General features: G+C 41.1%; 1 protein-coding gene across 6 annotated transcripts in view; it reads right to left on the bottom strand.

Annotated features, from left to right (window-relative positions):
- The window catches only part of fat1 (FAT atypical cadherin 1), a 197,443-nt gene that overhangs the window by 87,687 nt on the left and 86,982 nt on the right, over positions 1 to 22,774 (bottom strand). For all 6 annotated transcript variants that reach the window (XM_033029649.1, XM_033029641.1, XM_033029665.1 and 3 more), the window contains exon 4: positions 11,584 to 11,645. In XM_033029649.1, the coding sequence (XP_032885540.1) occupies positions 11,584 to 11,645 (62 nt within the window). The remainder of the gene's footprint in view (positions 1 to 11,583; positions 11,646 to 22,774) is intronic.

Genomic DNA, 22,774 nt, shown 5'->3' with positions numbered 1-22,774 from the left:
TTCAGACCATAAAACAAGTATATTGACATCTTATTGTGAAAGAATTGCTATGAGCGAACTCTGTGGCATAAATGAGTAATAATTAAATGGCAATATAAGTGATTTCTGACAAACACAAATGTCAAGTCCACCAATACAACTAGGCGAATAAACAGTAACCTTTTCCATCGGAATATTTTGTTCAAGTAACCATAATTATGGGCAAATTGAAAAAGTGAAGAATAAAGAAAATCACGATATGATACAAAATGATTTAGCAACCACTGAATGAAGACAGAGAAACATTTTGTACAGGAAGTCTTTGCTGCATGGAAAATGCCTTCTCCTTTTGGATTCTGATGGATGAGTATTTTCCACTTTCATTGATAGCAACAACAGCTTCTGATTCTTTGAATTGTGAATTTCTTTGATCTGATTTGAGTTGAGTGGAACATTTCCAAGACCAGGCTATGCATATTAAATTCAACTGTCAACAGCTTCTGTGGTGTCTGAACTGCAAAATACCAAGGAGCTCCAAAAATGTAATTTTATTAAGTCCCAGACATAGAGGCATCAGTGCACTGTTACAGATTGCACTGAAAGGGCTTAAATTCTTCCTGTACAGTAAAGCTTCTCCATATGCCCACAATCCAAATATTCCATTTGTTTTTACTGAAACCGTACGGCAAAAAACAGATGCATGAGCATATTATATGAAGCAATCAGAATCTAGAACAATACATTATTATTTATCTATTCATTGTCGAGCAGCAGGATGGGGCCACATTTGCCCGGTTTTCATCCCTCTCGATTCAGTCTAACCACGAGAAATGGCTTCTCTTCCTGCACTGCTCCAGACTACTGCCACAACACATCAGGGAAGATCTCTCCCTGAACCTCTGCCATTCCTCATCCATGCGCCAACCTTCAACTACATCCTCTGACATCGTGATTTTAGTGTCTATGTGTGTGGTAATGATGTTCAACTCTACCTCACCATCACTTCTCATCTCTTCCGCTGTTCCAAAATGCCAAACCATTTGTTAAATACATAGTGCAGGATAAGCAGAAGCCTCCAGCAATAGAAGACAAAAGCCACTGTCATTGGGTGTCCGTGTCATCAATTACATCTCTCACCCTGATACTGTCCGATTGAACTTTCCTCAACAATCTTAATATCATACCTGATCCTCGGATAAGCTTTGAACCACATAATGATACAATCACAAAGATGTTGCCATACAGCACCAGTGACCTGGGTTTGATACTGACTATGGGTGCTGTCTATGTGAGGTTTGTATATTTTTTCTGGGACCGCGTGGGTTTTCTCCGGGTGCTATGGCTTCCTCTCATGTACGAAAGACGTTTAGGTTTGCAGGTTAAATGGTTTATGTAAATTGCTCTTAATGTTTAGGATGTGAAAGTGGGATGTCATAGAACTAGTGTACAGGTGATCGATGGTCGGCGTGGACTCGATGGGCTGAAGGGCCTGTTTCTATGCCTGTATCGCTAAACTCTAACCTTAGGTGGCTTCTTTTCACCACAAAGTCTGGCTATACCCATGCCATCTGCGCATCTACTGCTAAACCTCACTTAAGTATGCTACTTTAATCAGAAATTAGTTCATTTCTTCTTTTTGAAACTTGGCATTACTTTATCTGAAAAAGCCCTGTGAAGCAGCTTTGCCACATTTATGTTGCCACATTAAAAGCATTTCACAAATGGAAACTTTTCTTTGCCACTATGTTCATAACTGTTTACTCTCATTAAACAAAGGCAAACAACTATACTTGCTACAGTCAATGGGCATTAAAATATGCTTCTTATTTTATAACTCCTGCTATTACCAAACCACCTTGCTGCCAAATGCTGATAACACTCAAAATGGTTCAGTTATTTTTTAATTTAACATTTCTGTTGCTCTGTTATGTCTAGTGTCATTCGTTTAATTGTGCATCAGTATTACAGGTGAAAGAGTTCTCTCATGCAATGGGCTAATGGATCCCCTTAAAGCAACTGGAACTTGAACCTGGTTACATATGTACAAAATCCATTGAAAGCAAGGAAGATCAACAGGATGATGGGGATGATGAGTCCGCATTGCTTGAATCCAGTCCGTACTTGGATTGGGTTTGTGGTCAAGATCCCAGCCATCATGCAACAGACATTGAATGATAACAAGTTGTTTAAGAAGGAACTGCAGATGCTGTAAAATTGAAGGTAGACAAAAATGCTGGAGAAACTCAGCGGTGAGGCAGCATCTATGGAGCGAAGGAAATAGGCAACGTTTCGGGTCGAGACCCTTCTTCAGAGGCAGCATCTATGGAGAAGGGTCTCCACCCGAAACGTTGCCTATTTCCTTCGCTCCATAGATGCTGCCTCACCCGCTGAGTTCCTCCAGCATTTTTGTCTACCTTGAATGATAACAAAGATGGATACAAATAGCTGGAGTAAGTCAGTGTGACAGGCAGCATCTCTGGAGGGAAGGAATGGGTGATGTTGAATGAGCACAGATTTCTCATGACAGCCAAATTGAGAAAGATATCTTTAGTCACTCTGGTCTCAAAGTCTTTACTGAGATCAAGGAAGACTATGTACAGACATGATTGCTACTCCCTACACTTGTCTTGAAATTGTCATGTGACGAAGATCATCTCCATTGTACCTCACGATAGACGGAATCCACATTATGACTCTGGGATCAGTTCATTACCCAGTAGTAGTCGATGGTTTTCGAAGATCATGGCAATAACTTTTCCCGTGACAGACTGCAAGGAGATTTCTCTATAATTATCATAACTAGACTTTTTTTTTGAAAATTGCCATGACTGTGGACCCTCAGATGCCTGGGTATATTCTCATCATCCTAGACAAGGGCAGAGGTTATGAATTCATGTCAAAATGACCTCTCCCCAATGCTTTAAAACTTCAGCTGGGATGATGTCTGTGTCAGATGCCTTGTGTGTTTATTCAGCTGGGGAACTGCCTTTTCAATCTCTTGCTGAACCGACCGAGTACTGAAACTGTAGTGAATAACATGCTATGAAATGGCATCAAGGATATTCGTGCTGAAGACAAGAATCTTGCTTGAGTTCTTCAAAGTATTTCTTCCCGTGGGTGCTGACTGCCTCTCGGTAGTTTGACGAGGCTTCGTCTGTTCTTGCTGAAGAGTCCACACGTCATATTTATAGGCTGTTTTATTTCCTGCACTCTTTACTACCACAATCTGCTCTTCAGATCAAGAGGCCTTTGTTGAACTTTAGCCGTCAGATGCTTGTCAAGCTACAATTCTTTATCCCTTGAGATTTTCAGTCATTTTCAGTCTCAACAAGCCTTACATTTCTAATTAATTAACTGTTGGATCTGGTAATTTCATCCATCCAGTCTTAACGTCTTCAGGCACAGAAACCATACAACTGCCGGCTATTACTAATGATGGTCGATTCCAATGTACTGTGGACTCTGCAACTCCTGTTGACTAGAGTTATCAGCTGCCTCTTTTCTTTTTGTTTAAAGCCAGTTTTTTTTTTTCTAACTGTTTTTATAATGAAGGTTTGGTCACAAATTTACAGTATGTGCTAATCCATCAAAATATCAATGCGCATATTACACATTCATATCATAACATGACTGTCCCACAACATAATATAACCGCCAGTGTGCACTCCAGCTATTGCGGTGCATCAGAATGCCGTGGACAGTGCATGTTCTCTCTCTCCCCTGAACACGTGGGCACAAATGCATCTTTGCAAAAACGCTGACATTAAGCTTGGAAAGGGGTGCCCTTGAATCTGTTGACATTGAATTTTTCATGGCTACTTTTCTGTGGTGTTTATATGGTCATAAGGTCACGTGATAGGAGGAGAATTAGGCCACTCGGCCCATAAAGTTTACTCCGCCATTCAATCATGGCTGATCTATCTCTTCCTCCGATCCCCATTCTCCTGCCTTCTCCTCATAACCTCTGACATCTGTACTAATCAAGAATCTATCTCGGCCTTAAATATATTCACTGCTTTCCTTTTAAGGAATGGTTGAACGAGATGACCGCAATATAGAGCTTAGAGATACAGTTTGGAACAGGCCCTTCAGCCCACCGGGTCCACACCAACCATCGATCACCTGTACACAAGATCTATGACCTACACAATAAAGGCAATTTACAAAGCCAATTAACCTACAAATTTGAGAAGGAGAAGGTTAAATCGGAAGTGTCAGTGATGCAGTTGAACAAAGGGGACTATGAAGGCATGAGAGGGGAGCTGGCCAAGGTAGACTGGAAAGGGATTCTAGCAGGAATGATGGTGGAACAGCAATGGCAGGAATTTCTGGGCATAATCCGGAAGACACTGGATCATTTCATTCCAAAAAGGAAGAAAGATTCTAAGGGGAGTAGGAGGCAACCATGGCTGACAAGAGAAGTTAGGGATAGAATAAAACTAAAAGGAAAGATGTATAACACTGCAAAGAGTAGCCGGAAGCCAGAGGATTGGGAAACTTTCATAGGACAACAGAAGGAAACAAAACGGGCAATACGGGCTGAAAAGATGAAGTACGAAGGGAAGCTGGCCAGGAATATAAAGAAGGACAGTAAAAGCTTCTTTAGATATGTTAAGGGAAAAAGAGTAGCAAAGTCAAATGTGCAGGCAGACACGAGTGAAATGATTACGGCTAACAAGGAAATGGCAGAAGAGTTGAACAGGTACTTCGGATCTGTCTTCACTAAGGAAGACACAAACAATTTCCCAGATGTACTGGAGGACAGAGGATCTAAGGGGGTAGAGGAACTGAAATAAATTTTCATTAGGCAAGAAATAGTATTGGGTGGGCTAATGGGACTGAAGGATGATATATCCCCTGGGCCTGATGGTCTGCATCCCAGGGTCCTCAGGGAGGTGGCTCTAGAAATAGTGGACGCATTGGTGATCATTATCCAATTCAATAGATTCAGGATCAGTTCCTGTGGATTGGAGGATAGCTAATGTTATCCCACTTTTCAAGAAATGAGCGGGAGAAAACGGGGAATTACAGACCAGTTAGCCTGACTTTGGTGGTTGGAAAGATGCTGGAGTCAATTATTAAAGAGGTAATAATGGGGCATTTGGATAGCAGTAAAAGGATTAGTCCAAGTCAACATGGATTTATGAAGGGGAAATCATGCTTGACTAATCCTCTGGAATTTTTTGATGATGTGACAAGTAAAATGGATGAAGGGGTGCCAGCGGATGTAGTGTATCTAGACTTTCAGAAAGCCTTTGATACGGTCCCGCATGGGAGACTGGTGATTAAAATTAGAGCACATGGTATTGGGGGTAGGGTGTTGACGTGGATAGAAAATTGGTTGGCAGACCGGAAGCAAAGAGTAGGAGTGAACGGGTCCATTTCAGAATGGCAGGCAGTGGCGAGTGGAGTGCCGCAAGGCTCGGTGTTGGGGCCGCAACTGTTTACAATATATATTAATGATTTGGAAGAGGGAATTAGGAGCAACACTAGCAAGTTTGCGGATGACACAAAGCTGGGTGGCAGTGTGAACTGTGAAGAGGATGTTAGGAGGTTGCAGGGTGACCTGGACAGGTTGAGTGAGTGGGCAGATATGTAGCAAATGCAGTATAATAGATACATGTGAGGTTATCCACTTTGGCGGCAAAAACAAGGGGGCAGATGACTATCTCAATGGGGTTAGGTTAGGTAAGGGGGAGGTGCATCGAGACTTGGGTGTCCTTGTACATCGGTCACTGAAAGTTGGCTTACAGGTACAGCAGGCAGTGAAGAAAGCTAATGGAATGTTGGCCTTCATAACAAGAGGATTTCAGTATAGGAGTAAGGAGGTTCTTCTGCAGTTGTATAGGGCTCTGGTGAGACCACATCTGGAGTATTGTGTACAGTTCTGGTCTCCTAATTTGAGGAAGGACATCCTTGTGATTGAGGCAGTGCAGCGTAGGTTCACGAGATTGATCCCTCGGATGGCGGGACTGTCATATGAAGAAAGATTGAAAAGACTAGGCTTATATTCACTGGGGTTTAGAAGGATGAGGGGATATCTTATAGAAACATATAAAATTATAAAAGGACTGGACAAGCTAGATGCAGGAAAAATGTTCCCAATGTGGGGCGAGTCCAGAACCAAGGGCCACAGTCTTAGAATAAAGGGGAGGTCATTTAAGACTGAGGTGAGAAAACACTTTTTCACCCAGAGTTGTGAATTTATGGAATTCCCTGCCACAAGGGCAGTGGAGGCCAAGTCACTGGATGGATTTAAGAGAGAGTTAGATAGAGCTCTAGGGGCTAGTGGAGTCAAGGGATATGGGGAGAAGGCAGGCACGGGTTATTGATAGGGGACATCAGCCATGATCACAATGAATGGCGGTGCTGGCTCGAAGGGCCAAATGACCTCCTCCTGCACCTATTTTCTATGTTTCTATGCATCTATGTTAAATCTGCACGTCTTTGGAATGTGAGAGGAAACCGGAGAACCCGGAGAAAACCCACGCCGTCAAGGGAGAACGTACAAACTCTGCACAGACAGTACCCGTAGTTGGGATTGAACTCGGGTCTCTGGCACTGTGAGGCAGCAGTTCTCCCGCTGCGCCACTATGCCACCCACAATTTAGAGGATCATTGATTTTACAGTCGTCAGTGTGTTCTTGGCTTGCAGTCCTGAAATCCAAGAGGTGCTTGTGCTTGGATTGATGGCTCTGCCAGAATTCCTTGTATCCCGGAGGAAATATTACACTGTGTTATGACGTCTATGTTCCCACATTTTACCAGGACGAGGGTATTGAGTTGGATTTAGGCTTTGCTATCTCGGCATAACCAATCTCAAGTTTTAATTCTGACATTGACTCTGCCAAAGAGGAAAAGGAAGAGATGGGACTCAGACTCGGGATTGATGCACACAAATAGAATTCCTCTATTGTGCCATCATGGGTTGGGGCAGATATATTGATGACTGCGGAGGACTCTATAGGCCAGACTATGGGTGGACAAGGGGATGGGGACTGGACTTTGTGCCTTCCCTCATAATGGAAACCATTGTGGGGGGATGTTTTTTATGTTTATTGTTCAATTCTTTAATGTTGTGTCTTATCTTTATCTGTGTGCTGCATGGCAAGACAAATTTCACTATACCAATTGGTGTACGTGACAAATAAATGTCCTTTGTCCTTTGTCCATAACATGCTGGTTCCACAGTAGCAGGAAGCTCATAATAAATTCCCCTATCCTACCGCGGGAGATGCCAGACCATTCCATTCTTAATGGAAAAAAACACATCTGAAGTTAGTACGCCTCTTCCAGCTTGCCATTTCAAAAGGATGCTGGCTTACTGTTCTTGTCTAACCCACTGTATCTCACTTCTTCTTGCGAATGGCGTGCACAGCCTAATGTTGTAGGACAACTTGTTCTATTTGATCTTATTTGATTGACTATCTCATGAAGAGTGGCAATGCCAGAGTTGAACTGTCCCGGGTTCCCAGGCAACTACAATAGTTTTGCCAGTCTTGGCGAAAGCTCCAAATTTCATTCAAAGTGGAAAATATTTTAAATAATTCCTTATTGGTGTGAGGTAATGGGTGCACACCAGTTACACATAGGGCTCACAGGGAGAGATCTTGGTCCCAGGGCAAATTGGTCCGAGTTAATAGAGGTTAAACTCTGCTACCTTTACCCAGCACGCACACTCCACGGTTATGTAGACCTGCACAAACTCTAGGTACATGAATGTTACTCTCTATTCTCTCCCTCTCTTTCTCAAACACACAGACATATGCACATGGCCTCCCCCTCAACCTCCTCCCTCACTTACACTATACTTTGTAATTCCAAACAATCCATGCAGGTGTTCCAACATTGACTGAGACATTAGCAAAAAGGAATCCAAAATGAATCAGACGGTCTACCCATCACAAATCCATGCTGATTTGCTTTGATGAAATGATACCTGGACAAATGTTCACTCAAAGACCATGCACATGTTCACTCAAAGACCATGGTACAGCCTAGCAGAGCTGCTGCCTCATAGCTCCAGCCCCCTATGTACCATCCTGACCTCTTGTTTTTGTCTATGTGCAGTTTGCATGATCACAAGGGTATCAACCAGGTACACTGGTTTCCTTTCCACATGCCAAAATTATGCCTAGAGTTGGGGGTGTTAGCTATCTGGAGGAGCTGGACAGACTTTGATTGTTTTCTTTGGAATGCCTGAGTTTATGGGGAAACCTGTTAGAAGTATATAAAATAATGAAAAGCATGGATAGGGTAGACGGAATCCTTTTCCCAGGATGGAAAAACTAAATACTAGAGGGCATAGCTTCAAAGCGAGAGGGGTAAAGTTTAAAAGGAGATGTACAGGGCAAGTTATTTTTTCCTCAGAAGGTGATGAGTGCATGGAACGTGCTGCCAGAGGTGGTGGCTGAAGCAGATATAACAGTGGCATTTAAGAAATTTTTGAAGAGGCATATGGGTATGCAGGAAATGGAGGGATATGGATTGTGTGTCAGTCGATAAGAGATGGTCTTGGCATCATGTTTGGCACATATATTGTGGGCCAAAGGGCTTGTTCTTGTGCTCTACTGTTCTATCTTCTACACCAAAGTAATTCAGGCTAGTAGGTTGATTGGCTACTGTAGATTGGTCCAAGTGTGCAGGAGGGTGAACATTTTGGGTGAGTTGAATGGATTTGGGGGAGAACAAAATGTAGGATTAGTTTAAATGGGGCTTAATGGTCAGCATAAACTCTGGGGGACAAAGAGACTGTGTATATGACTCACACTTACATGAATCACACTTTGTATGATTAACAACACTTGCCAGAAAGGATTCCAATAACAATTCAGTGAGGTTGAGCTAACAGTTAAAAATAAGAGATCTTTTGTCCAAAATCTAATTTATATCTCAACGCTCAATTTCTGAAATATTATCCATCCAGAGCTCTACATTCCAGGGTAAAGAGACCTGAACACAGTAATCTGATCTATCGCCCCTAGCTCTGGTATACGTATACTGTGCTACTGTAATGAATGATCTTAATTATTACTCATGCATGGAAGCCTGGTCATTTAAAGCCAAAGAAAACATGCTCAATGTAGATAAATTAATTTATTGTCTCATCATGCACATTTTTATGATGCCCTGAATTCACTCACTAAGCTAGCAAATGGATAATTAGAGGGATACAGTCTTAATGTTTCCTTGCAGTGTTATAAATGTTTGTATGAAGCACCAAGTCACAAATCAAACGTGAGATGTTTAAGAATTACATCAATTGCATAAGTATCCAAACCGTTGTAATGTATTATGTCGCTCAGCAATAGTAGAATTGTTTGCTGCTTGAAGCGAGTCTTTCAAACAAAACACACAGCGCCCTCAGCCAACAACTGTAGGGCGGCAAAATAAACATTTATCATTTCCAAACAGAAGCTGCTTTCCCCAATACAGCACGGTAATTGCACCCTTAAAAAAATACAATTAATGAAAGTTCAGCAGAAGTCTTGTGACAGTATGCCTCTCAAACAAAACAACAGGGTAGATATTATTCATCGCAGCACAGATTTCAGCCAGGCACATGCAGCTAGCTGATTGTTCTACAGTGTCAGCAGGACAATTCATTCAGTTTGTGCACTGGAACTCATTGTGCAAGGCGCGCCTATTGCTGGAAGGGGAAAATAACTTCTACCTCCACCAAGACCTCTCTCCACCCTGGTGCCCCATTGTGCTCCCACGTAGCCTGAGACAGTCTACAGCTTACGAAACTTTAAGACATCAGATTGGGGGAATGGGAGTGGCAGGAAATACATGTGCGGTGTATTTTGCAACCGCTTAATGCAAATGGTCAACTGCTGGAATAAAATGGAAACAGGAACCCCAATTCCTTAGGGAGGCACAGTGGCGCAGCTGTAGAGCTGCTGCCATACAGCGCTAGACACAGGTTCAATCCTGACCAGGGGTGCTTTCTGTAAGGAGTTTGTACATTCTCCCTGTGACCCCGTGCGTTTTCTTCAGTGTTCCTGTTTCCTCCCCCATTCTAAAAACATGCAGGTTTGTAGGTTAATTAGGTTCTGTAAATTGTGCCTAGTGTTAGGCTAGAACTAGTTTAAAGATTGTTGGCTGGCATGGATTTGGTGGGCCGCAGAGCCTGTTTCCATGCTGTATTTCTAAACTAAACTAAATGCATTATTGGATCCTGATTAGTAAATTTAATGAAAATGTTTTATTTAACGCTCTACTAGAGCAAGTATTTAAGTTGGCTCCTGGAAAGATGGCTTCAGTTGCATGGTCACTAAAAATAGGGCTCAGTCATACAGCAAACAGAAGATTAGCCATGTCCCAAACAATTGTCCCGAGCAGGAACAGGCCACTTCAGCATAAAAACTTTCATAGCACCAACTACCTATTGGATTGTGTCCAAACTAGCTTTGCAAATTCTTCACCTATCCAATAAAAGCAATGAGGCAAAATTCCACACCATTAACCTTCACTTCACAAAGCCCACAACGACAATTACAGAATCGATCCCAGGAGTAAAGTAATCTTTGTATCCTGCAAAGTGCTCGATTATCTTTGGTTGTACTTTATTCTATCGATGTCAATCCTAATGTTTATCCACCTTTTACTGGAGTTAATTGAGTATCAACTGCTTCTTCTGACAATCTGTTCCAACATCCATTGCTGGAAATAGGAGGATACTGACCATGACTAACAGTTCTGGTCAGAAATTAGTCTATAAACTGAATATTTTAAATCCAAGCAGAACATCCGGTATGCTCATACAGAGAAACAGGTCTTTTGGCACACCACACCAATGCCAACACCCGTATTAGTTGAAAAGAAAATGAAATAAGCTCCATATGATAGTTACATTGTAATTTTAAGCCAGTTTTGAGAATTATGTCAAATGTTAATTGGACACTATTAATTACATAAACCAAAATGTTGTCTATCTATGTTCTTCAAGGATGCTGCCTGACCCGTTGAGTCACTCCAGCACTTTGCATCTTTTTTTCAGTCAACCGCTCACTTCATATTATTCTTGTACAGCCCACAATAATTCCAAATGACTCTTCACACCAGGATGGTCATAAGAGGACTTGCAAGGCAGGACAAGGAAGGTGAGAATTAATAAAAATATTGGTTCTTTAATTGACCACAGATCACAATTTAAATGATTTATTACTGATGAATATTTGCTTCCACATAACAGATTCAGATGAAATTTCCTACAAGGATTCTTCATGGCATTTATTTCTCAGCCATTTCAATATCCCTAATTGAAGCAAACATGCTGCAAGAAATCGAGAAGATTTCTTAAATCTTCACTCCAGGAAAGGGATCCTCATTGATGTTCCATTCGCAAATCCATGATGGATTAGCCATCAGCACTGTCTAATTAATGCAAAACAGGGGTTCATGATGCTGACACAGAACACAGGGTTCCCTTGCGCTATATCCAATAAAAGATGTTTTAAGATGAAGATGCAAAAATCTTATCTCTATAAACCACATTATATTTCAGCAACAATGCTATCTGAAGCTGTTTTCTTTTACTTTAATAATAAACACAATAATTAGTGTTTTTGAAAGAATTGAATGCAAATAAACTCTTCCCACCTCAAGGATGTGTTCTGCCTGTTGCTCCCGGTCTAGTTTCCGTGACGTTGTTGTAATCAATCCTGCAAACAAACAGATTTATTATTATTACTAAATCTCTATAAAAAGAAAACATAAAATCCCAAATATTAATGTTCATGATAACTTATTAGATAGATTTATAATAGATTAATTTGATATTTTAATGAGATTTCTATTGAGAAATTATTCAATAATACTGCTGAAAAGGCACTTAACACAATATTCAGCAGCATAATGTGCTATGATTAAGTTGCTTTAATCACCTTCAATAAAGCCATGATGTACTTCACTCATGCCAACATTCAGTTTATACACTGAATTGTTAGCAATGCTTTGAAAACATTTTCTCATTTTGTGCTGGTGTGAAATTATAAGCAGTGCACACATTACATTTTTGGTAGTCAAGGCTACTGGCCAGAAATATCATGCCAAGAGTATTGTTAAAATTTAACCTGCTGAGCATCAGTACATAAAGTGAGATACAATGCCACACAGGTGACATTACCAGACCAGTATCGAGTGGCCTAGACTATTGATCTGGAAGCATAAAGGTTTAAATTCAAGTAATGACATTTAAAAGTTAAGACTCCATAATGGTGCCCACAAAATTGCTGGGTTGTCCAACATACACAACTGGATTACTAATGTATTTTAAATAAATTACAATCCTTCTAGTACCTGTACAACCTCCTCAGAACTGTACAATGTAGTTAATTCAACTGCTTTTGGAACTGGCCGAACATTCCCCACTTCAAGAGCAATTAGAAATGGATGATAAACACTGCATTTACCAGTGGTGCCAAGTATGTATTGAGAATAAAAGTAATGTTTTTTCCAAAATTATGGCGCTACATTTTTCCAGAATCGTTTTGAAGAGCAATTTGTTACTCTTATGATTATTATTATGTGCTAATTTTGATGTACAACTGAGATATGTACAACTGAGACATGTTATCCAGTTCACAAACTCCTTCATTTTCATGCAGACATTATGTACAGGCCAACATGTCCAAATAGGTCATTAACACTTGTGATATTCCATTGTCAAAGCAAATGATTGTTGAGGGCAGCATCTAGCAGCAGCAAGGACAGAATAAATGCTCTCTTCAGCACAAATGCAAATATGTAAAATTTGCTAACAGTTCACACGCAAATATCAAAGTAAAATTTAACCCAATAACTAAAATAGCAGATGGGTAAGTCTGTTACCATTCTGACTTGGACAAATACATTCAGAGTAAAACACAAGGACGGAACATTTTCCAGTGACATATTAAATGCTAATTTTATGCAATTTACTTTTATGCTGGCCTTCACAATTCAATTACTTTGCCTAAAACACAAAATATTTACAGAAAACAGCACGGTTTGCCTTTTCATGTATTTAGGTGCATCAGATGTGCAAACAGATTGTGTAATTAAAAATATGTAAACCAGTACAAAAGTTGTATTATAAATAAGTTTGACCAGATATGTCTGAAAATAGCTGTCACACTTGGAGACCAAGTCCTCTTCACAAGCATCCTATTCTGTGGGTGGTTATTTTAATATTAGATTAAAAATTCAGAAATTCACCAAGTCTATAGTGCAGCTGTTTGCTGTATCGCTTGGTAACACTGTTTCAATGCAATGTAATCATTTATTATACTTTAAAATCAATAGCAAACAAACATCAGTTTCTAAAGCTGTTTAAAGCTACACATCCAAAACCATGAGACTATATGTCTAGTTCCATAATGTGTGAATTCATGCACATTGTAATTATGCTGAATGAAAGACATTGGCACTTGTTAGCAACTATTAATCCACGGCTTCACATTCCACTGAGGCAAATTAAAATAAGGCACTAGACAGTCTGGACTGATGAGGGGCCCATTTTGGGGAACATAAGTGACAAATTTGTTTTCAGAAGAAAATTATTGGTGGAAAACCAGAATTATTATTTTTTGATATGAAAGAAATACAAAACATGGCCCTTTTAATTGCATGTTTACAAATATATGACTGCCGTAATGACTGCTGAAAAGTTATAATTTTTAAAGATAAATTGGTGGAATTTAGCATCTTAAAAAATAATTCTTCCCCTGTTGTTAGGTTATGCATGGATTGAAAATATTTGCTCTCTCCCCCCCCCCCCCCCATGTTTATTGCAACAGTATGCAGCAAATGTGAATTTATTCAGTTTAAAAATTAAAACTCTTTCTACATTTATATTAACCCAAAACACACACAACATATTCCAGAATATAGCTGATTTTTAAGCATCCTGAGAGGCAGCATTTCATTAAATGAACCACCAGGTGCTAAAACAAAAGCAGTGAAACATATGTGACTATGCAAAGATCTGCAGTTAAGGTGTCAACTACACAAGGCACTGCAGAAAAGATCTCCATCTCCTAAAATGCAGGAGGATAAAAAGGTTGACGAGAATGAGGTACACAATGGTAGTCTGCCATTCTCAAGCCTGCTTACGCACGGTTTGCCCTGTGATTGACAATTCCAGTAATGATGGAAAACTCCAGTAATGAAAGAGGATGTGTGCAAAACAATGTAAATATTATTTTTTTATGTAGCAGATGTAGTTAACAGATTTCTGAAGGTTTTGGCAAGTTATGGAATTAAATTTAATTTTGACAACTGCATTAAACAAAATAATGAGCAGCAAGGTAAATAAAACTGGAAGCAAAATTAGAGTACCGGGGTAATTATTTTCATTGTCAAGATCATGCTGAAAAACAATTGTAAAATAAGAAAAAATATAAAGTTGACTATACTGCCAAAATAGCAAAGCATTAACTCCACAAATGTTACACCAAGGAATTATAAAACATTGGCAGTGCAGATTTGGAGAATTTCCAATCAATTTTGGTCACCGCACTTCAGAGGTATCAGAAAGCTTGTACAGGGCGATGCAAATGTTTTAGGATAAGGTGTAAGGGATATCAAGAGAAGATGGAAAGTTGATAATGATTGTGCAGGAAGGAATTGCAGATGCTGGTTTACACCGAAGATAGACACAAAAAACCAGAGTAACTCAGCGAGTCATGCACCATCGGTGGAGAAAAGGAATAGATACGTTTTTGGTCGAGACCCTTCTTCAGAGTCAGGGGAGAGGGAAACAAGATATGCAAAGGTGCATAGAAAAAATGAACGAACGATATGCAAATGACAAATCAAAGTCAGCAATGATAATCAAGGAAGGGTGGAACCCACAATGGTCCATTGTTGGCTGCTGAGGTGGTGATAACGAGTGATACAAACAGTGAAACCCAGCAGGACGACAGTGATACAGTGCGATAATGAATAGGGTGGGGGGTGTGTTCAAGAAATATTCAAAGCCCAGCAAATTTTAAATGGTTGTGACTAAAAAACCCACCGTTTTTATGATGTTTCCCATTTTAAAAAACACTCCTTTCCCTTAAAAATATTACATTTTGATCTACTTTCTATAATACCAGCCAGGGCAAGTGTCATAGAGTCACCGTGGAAACAGGCCCTTCAGCGCAGTTGGTCTACACCGACCAATATGTCACATCGCTACCAGTTCCACCTGCCTGCATTTGGCCCATATCCCTCCGAACATGTCCTAACCATGAGATCCATGGGAGTGCTTTAGAGTCTGTTATCTTTCCACATTACAAACAGAGCTAATGCACGCCTGAGGATGCTAAATTAAGAGGATCTGTTACCCAAAACAAGGAACTGCAACTTGTTATTGTAATTTTACTGCTCACGGCCTGTCATTTTTCCATTAGCATTTCCTCATCTGACCAGCCAGCAGAAGGCGCCCTGGAGGATGGCAGTGACCATAGAACCTACATACGCCATGTTTTGCTGCTACTTCTTCAGTCAGTCCAAGGTAACTCAACGCTACTTAAATTCTGTTGCCCTTGGAGAACCTTACAAGTGGCTGTTGGTTGGAACAGTTTATTTTCCCTAGACTGTTATTTTGCCAAAAGTGTTTACTTTTCTGCTTGTCAATTTCCAAACAAAATTTTAGTTGTTTTCTTGCTCCCTGTAGAACACATTCCAACCAATTCAGCCTGTACTACACAAAACATGTTCCATAATTGATCAATTGTGTTATATCCAATTCGTATTATGAAAGCACCCATTGTAGCAGAACTGCCTGTAAGCCAAATGCAGAATATTACACCATGGTAAGCCACACTGGTAGCATCAGGAGTGGTGAAAATTTACATCAGCTAGAATGCAAATTTAAACAATTAAGTAAAATAGTTAGCCAGTTAAACGAGTAATCCAATATGTAAAATATCAAAAATGTTGGACATCATTAAATTGGAATATGGACTGCGATCTAACAAGATAGGATTATTATTTTTAGTTTAGTTTAGGTTAGAGACACAGCGCAGAAACAGACACTTCAGCCCACCTAGTCTACACCGACCAGCAATCCCGCACACTTACACTATCCCACACAGGGACAATTTACATTTATACCAAGCCAATTAACCTACAAGCCTGTATGTCTTTGGAGAGTGGGAGGAAACCAAAGATCTCGGAGAAAATCCATGCAGGTCACGGGGAGAACATACAAACTCCATACAGACTGCACCTGTAGTTGGGATCGAACCTGGGTCTCTGGCGCTGCAAGGCAGTAGCTCTACTGCTGTGCCACCGTGCAGCCCTCATAAAAGTTAGAGACTTATTTGACTCTCCCTCATTATTGTTTTCTTTTCAAACATATTAGCTATAGGATCAGATCCAAGACTACATGCAGCTTGCAAACTGATCCACTTCTCAGTTAATTGGAAGAATGTTTATGACATGAGATGCAATAATGGGCAGAGATAGAACCAGCATTACTTATGCAAAGCGTAGGTTGGGCGATCGTTTCGCCGAACACCTCCGCTCAGTCCGCAAAAACCTACCTGAACTCCCGGTGGCTCAGCACTTCAACTCCCCCTCCCATTCCCAATCCGACCTCTCTGTCCTGGGTCTCCTCCATTGCCAGAGTGAGCAACAGCGGAAATTGGAGGAACAGCACCTCATATTCCGTCTGGGGACCTTGCGTCCTTATGGCATTAACATTGAATTCTCCCAATTTTGCTAGCCCCTGCTGTCTCCTCCCCTTCCTTAACTCTCTAGCTGTCTCCTCCCACCCTCCCATCCGCCCACCCTCGGGCTCCTCCCCTTTTCCTTCTTTCTCCCACCCCCCATCAGTCTGAAGAAGGGTTTCGGCCCGAAACGTCGCCTATTTCCTTCGCTCCATAGATGCTGCTGCACCCGCTGAGTTTCCCCAGCAATTTTGTGTACCAGCATTACTTATGGTTCTGTCAGTCTGGCAAATTGTGAGGAAAAACTAACAAACTCTGAGCAATAACATTACAATAACAAGTTACTGCTCTTTCAAATTCAGATTAAGGATTGAATCACAAAAGCCCGACAGTTAGAAGATCAACTTTGTCCATAGCTTGTCTCGAGCAATCATGGCTTAAATAATTTGAGCAAAAAATAAAGCTGGAAATCTGAAATAATAACAGAAATAGTTGTAAGAACTCAGCAGGCCAAGCCACATTATCTGGGAGAGGAAACGAGTCCACATAAAGTTGACTGCTTTCCTCCTCACTTGACCTGCCGAATGCTTCCAGCATTTTCCGAATTGCCACTGAAATGATAGTTATGTAAAAATGGAAATTATTTGCAGCTATATGTGTAAGAAGCAACTATGAAACTAGGCACTGAATCCAGCAAAACTGCTACAACTACAGCTGTCTGCAATTACTATTGTGGATAATCAATCAGCCATTTATTTACATAAAACTTCAATGCTATTACTGAGAGGTAGAAATAATAGTGTTTTATTATGGCCATCTGTTAAACTAGGTTTACCCATCAACATAACAACATACATAACCCAGAAGCCCTGTCTAGAAAATTACTCAGGAAATTGCAGCAAAAAAATGGTTAGATTAGCAAAGGAATACTGAAGGGAGAACCAAAATCAACCATCTGGATTTGCTCTCTCTCAACAATATGGGCATTTTGTACCAGCAATGAAGAGACAATTCTTTAACAGGGCAAACAATCAATTTTGCACAAACACAAACTGGTGAATCTTCATTGACTGCCAAGACACTCCCTCGAACTAAAACCATTGTAATCTATCTGGTTTTACTTATATGTTGGACAGAACTGCAGATGCTGGTTTTAATCAAAGGTAGACACAAATGCTGGAGTAACTCAGCGGGACATGCTGGAGTAACTCAGGAGTCCTGCTGAGTTACTCCTGGTTATACCTGATCTTGACCAATTAGAAATGTATTAATTGCTGTTCAACATATTCTTTAGTTACATCTCTTAAAAAAATATTTATCTTTACAAAATTTGAAATAGTATGCTGAAGAACCTGTAGTTCACTTCTAACAGAACGGACTTTAACTGATTCAGGCAGAATTGCCGGGTGCATGATCTATCCCAGCTTCCGCCCTGGATCCCCGCCTTCACAAAATGTACCAATTTACTCCCTTCCTTAACAAAAACAGGCCTTCAGCCGATTGGATTCATCCCACATCACATCAAAAAACGACAAAAAAACACTGGTGTACACTCTGGCTGTAGTACTGAAGTCTTGCCCTCCACAACCCGCTGAACTTCCAATATATTGACAACTTCAATAGTGTTTCCCCCCCATCAGCAATGTGGAAAGATACTCAAGTCTTATGTCCTGTCTTGGTTTTGCCGAGGACCATCCAATTAGCTTGCCCGCAATCATCCCGTGATGTCAAGTGATTGTGGATTACAGGAGACAGCAGGGGAGTGGACACCTCCCCATCCACATCGGTGATGCTTAGGTTGAAAGAGTCAGCAGCTTCAAGTTCCTCGGTGTGCACATCACTGAGGACCTCTCTTGGACACTACACATGGACACAATAACTAAGAAAGCCTGCCAGCGGCTCTTTTTCCTGAGAAGACTGAGGAACTTTGGCATGAACGCCAGCATCCTCACAAACTTCTACAGTTGCACCATCGAGAGTCTGCTGATGGGCTGCATCACAGTCTGGTGCGGGAACTGTTCTGCCCACAGCCGCAAATCACTACAGAGAGTGGTGAAGGCAGCACAGCACATCATTGGCAACTGTCTCCCGGCCATTCAGGACATTTTCCACAGGCGGTGCCTGCTGAAGGCACACAGCATCACCAAGGACCACAGCCACCCAGCACGCAGACTGTTCTCCTTGTTACCGTCAGGCAGACAATACACGAGCATGGCTGCACGTACCACCAGACTTAAGAACATTTTTATCATCTTAACAAATAAAGTTGGATTGGATTGGTTTGTTTTGTGTTTTTTTGTGTTGTTTATTTCGTTTTTGGTTAGTCTAGTTTTGGTTTTTAGTTTGTGTTGGGGGGGGGGGGGTTGAAACGGGGCTTGCTGTCTCTCCCGACGGGGAATGCAACTTTTTTGTCGTATTCCCCTTCTCTGCCTCCGTCTGCGCTGAGGCCTAATGGCGGAGCTGGCGACCTCGAGGCTCAGGAGGCAGAGCCCGCCAGGACTCGCCCTGAGCTCGCTCCCGTGAGGGCGGCCCGGCTCGGGGCTGGAACAGTGCTTCCGTGTGGGGCTGTGACGCTCCCGGGAGGGCGGCCTGGCCCGAGGAAGGAACGGTGCTCCCGTCGGAGTGGCCGAGCTCGGGGAGGTATGGCGTTCCCAGCCCGAGGGAGGAGCAGCGCCCATGTCGGGGCGGCCCAGCCCGAGGGAGGTACGGCGCCCATGTCGGGGCGGCCCAGCCCGAGGGAGGTAGGCGCCCATGTCGGGGTGGCCCAGCCCGAGGGAGGTACGGCGCCCATGTCGGGGACGGCCCAGCCCGAGGGAGGTACGGCGCCCATGTCGGGGACGGCCCAGCCCGAGGCTGAAGACGGCACGATACTCACGTGAGGGTGGCTGGGACGGTGTTCTGGCGGTGGTGGCCTGAGTAGGGGTTCGGCCGCGGGCCAGCGGCTGCGTCAGCAGAACTGGTGGGCGGCAGCGGTGATTGAGCCGCGGGACAGTTTTTAACATCGCCCGGTGGGGGATCGCCTCAGCGCAGAGGGAGAAGAGGAGGGAAGAGACTGCAGACCTAAAGACTTTTGCCTCCATCACAGTGAGGAGATGCTGGGTGGACTCACTGTGGTGGATGTTAATATGTGTTTATTGTTGTTTTTTATTGTATTGTATGTTTGACTGCTGCAATTTCGTTCAGACTTCGGTCTGAATGACAATAAAGGCTATCTAATCTAATCTAATCTAATCTAATCTAAATCATGCCATCAGGCTTCTGAACTCATAAACACATCATATATGTTGATTATTTTATTTATTATTGTCTTTTACCTATCAATGTCACTTTTATCTTATCTTTTTAACCTTAATTTTATCCTTGTAATATCATTGCTGAGGTGACACATTGTCTTGTCAAACACATTTCATTGTACCATTGACCCTGTGTTAACCTACATATGACAAATAAAACTGAACTGAACAAGTGCCATCAAGTGACATTTATGCATTAATGACCACTCGCTGATGTCCATTTACGCACCAATAACCACTCACTGATGACCATTTTTTAATTCACAGGATCGTTTATAGTTTTAGTTTAGCTTATTGTCACTGTACCGAGGTACAATGAAAAACATGCCATCCGGTCAAAAGAATGCATGATTACAATCAAGCCATCCACAGTGCACAGCTAAAGAAAAAATGGCACAATATTTACTACAAGATAAAAGTCCAATTAAATATTGTTCATAGGTCTCCAATGAGGTAGATGGGAGGTCAGGACTGCACTTTTGCTGATGAGAGGGCCATTCAGTTTGTCTGATAACAGCTGGGAAAAAACTGTACTAGGATCTGTAGGTATGCGTTTTCAAACTTCTGTTCCTCTTCCCTGATGGGAGAGGGTAGAAGGAGGAGTGATGGGGTAAGACTACTCCCTGATAATGCTGGTGGACTTGCCGAGGCAGTGTGAAATGTAGATAGAATCAATGCGTGATGGTCTAGGCTTCGTTCACAACTCTGCAATTTCTTGCACTCTTGGATGGAGCTTTTCCCAAATCAGGCTGTGATGCTTTGCTGGTTTAATGCACATTTCCTACTGCAAGACAATTTCTAAGCCAATCATACTCATTTGCACCAATAATGTTTGCAGAAGTGAATTAAACTTTTTAGAGTAAACAAATTAGTAATTATAGTCATTTTAAATGCATCCCATAAGGAAATAAATCACAGGTTAAAGTAGTATTTTTTCCATCATGAAGTAGCAATTCATAAATTCATAAGTGATAGGAGCAGAATTGGGCCATTCGGCCCATTGTGACATGACCATTTAAAGGTCATAATTTTGGACATTAAATTATATTTTTGCGATTATTATTACAGCTTGTTACAGTGCTTCTCCTGGGTTTTGTAACTGAGGTCAGTCATATTCAATGTCCATTAACACAGAGATTTCACCTTCAGTTTTAGTTCCAAAAATAAAAGGTGAAGACTGCAAATACAGAAGCATTTTGTGGATTCTGAATATTAGAGCAGCATTCGGATTTGCATACATGAAGTTTTTTTGGTTGTAAAGGATTAGAAGTTTAATGTCGACAGCTTAAGGTTTTTAACACATCATTAAAAATAACTGCCCTGTGGAAGGAATCTAATTTGTAATGAACTCTGGAAAAAGCAATTTTTTGTTTCTTTGTAATTTGGAATTCCAACAGATTGTGCTGTTTGGTACCATGGTGCAGCCAATAAATAGCCACATCAACTAAATTCTGGCACAATCTTTCATGAACTACCAGAAACCTGCTTTCAAGAGGGAACAAGAATTTATGTTTATAACTTTTTTCCTGCTAACATTTGTTAGGTAGTTATAGGATAACTTTGATGGGTTTAATTTGCCTCAATATTGACAGAGACAGCAGATAGTGGGGTAGCAAAGTACGCACCTGTTTTCCTTTGTTTCTGCTTTAAGCACAATAGTTATAGTTTAATAGTTTAAGAGTTTTTAAATAGTGATTTTAGCGTTTAATATTACCTTTATGTAAGCAGCTGAGAATGAACACATGTAGACTATAACAAATAGTTTTTAAAACCAGATGAATAACATCTAAAAAATAACAAAAATTGAAACTATTATTTATCTGCTACCATGTCTGCTTAGCTTCCTTTGATCAAATTAATTTTGCAGGCATACTAAGAAGCCAATGAAATGCTAAATGAAGATAACCCAAAATGGCACATCAAGAATAGATCAGATATCTTTTTGATGTATTAAAACCAGAATAGTTAATTTCAAAAAATGAATAATTCACTTTACCAGGCAATGATTAGGTATTAAAGCAGTCCTACACTGATGTTTAGTTCAAAATGTATCACTAAATACAACAAGCTAAGCTTAGCTTTAAATGTCAGGAGGAAATCTGAACGTCACAAAGTCCAGAGGGGAAAAATATAAAGAATTGCCTCAAGAATGAAGAACTCAAAAATAAGATCATACCAAACCAGCATAACAGGTTCTGTGCTGAACAATTCTTCAATTTGAACAGCATTTGGATACAGTGTGGTATAGTAATGCTAGCCTAGAAAGGAACTATGCATGCCGGTAAATACTGAAGAATTACCAAAGTGCTGGAGTAACGCAGTGACTCAGGCAGCATCTCTGGAGAAACAGGATGGGTGACAGGTTGGGACCCTTCTTCAGACCATTTACAGGATTCATCCATTTTCGGTGATGTTAGTGTTGCTCGATACCTTCTTATGTTAATGTTGCTCGATATCTTCTTCTGACACTTGCCCACATATACACACATATTTCCTGTTCTCAGCTACACATGGTAACATACTGGAGAAAAGGCAAGTGGAGGGGGGTTAATTAAGCAGACAGCTCCACTTTCACCTCTTCATGCCAACCAAATGAACATGGTTCATGTATTTCAGAATACTTGTTTTGAAGACCGGAACCCTTGAAAATATAGTCCATTTCTATTATTTTCCAGTTGCTCGATAATCAGGGAATCTATCCTTCGAACAAGATTTGAGGAAGGACATTATTGCTATTGAGGGAGTGCAGCGTAGGTTCACCAGGTTAATTCCCGGGATGGCAGGACTGACATAAGATGAAAGAATGGATTGACTGGGCTTGGATTCACTGGAATTTAGAAGGATGAGATGGGATCTAAT

This window comes from Amblyraja radiata, chromosome 1, assembly GCF_010909765.2.
Source record: "Amblyraja radiata isolate CabotCenter1 chromosome 1, sAmbRad1.1.pri, whole genome shotgun sequence".
NCBI classification, from domain to species: Eukaryota; Metazoa; Chordata; class Chondrichthyes; order Rajiformes; family Rajidae; genus Amblyraja; species Amblyraja radiata.
Note: the sequence above shows the minus strand (reverse complement) of the source record. Positions and strands in the feature narration are given on the sequence as shown.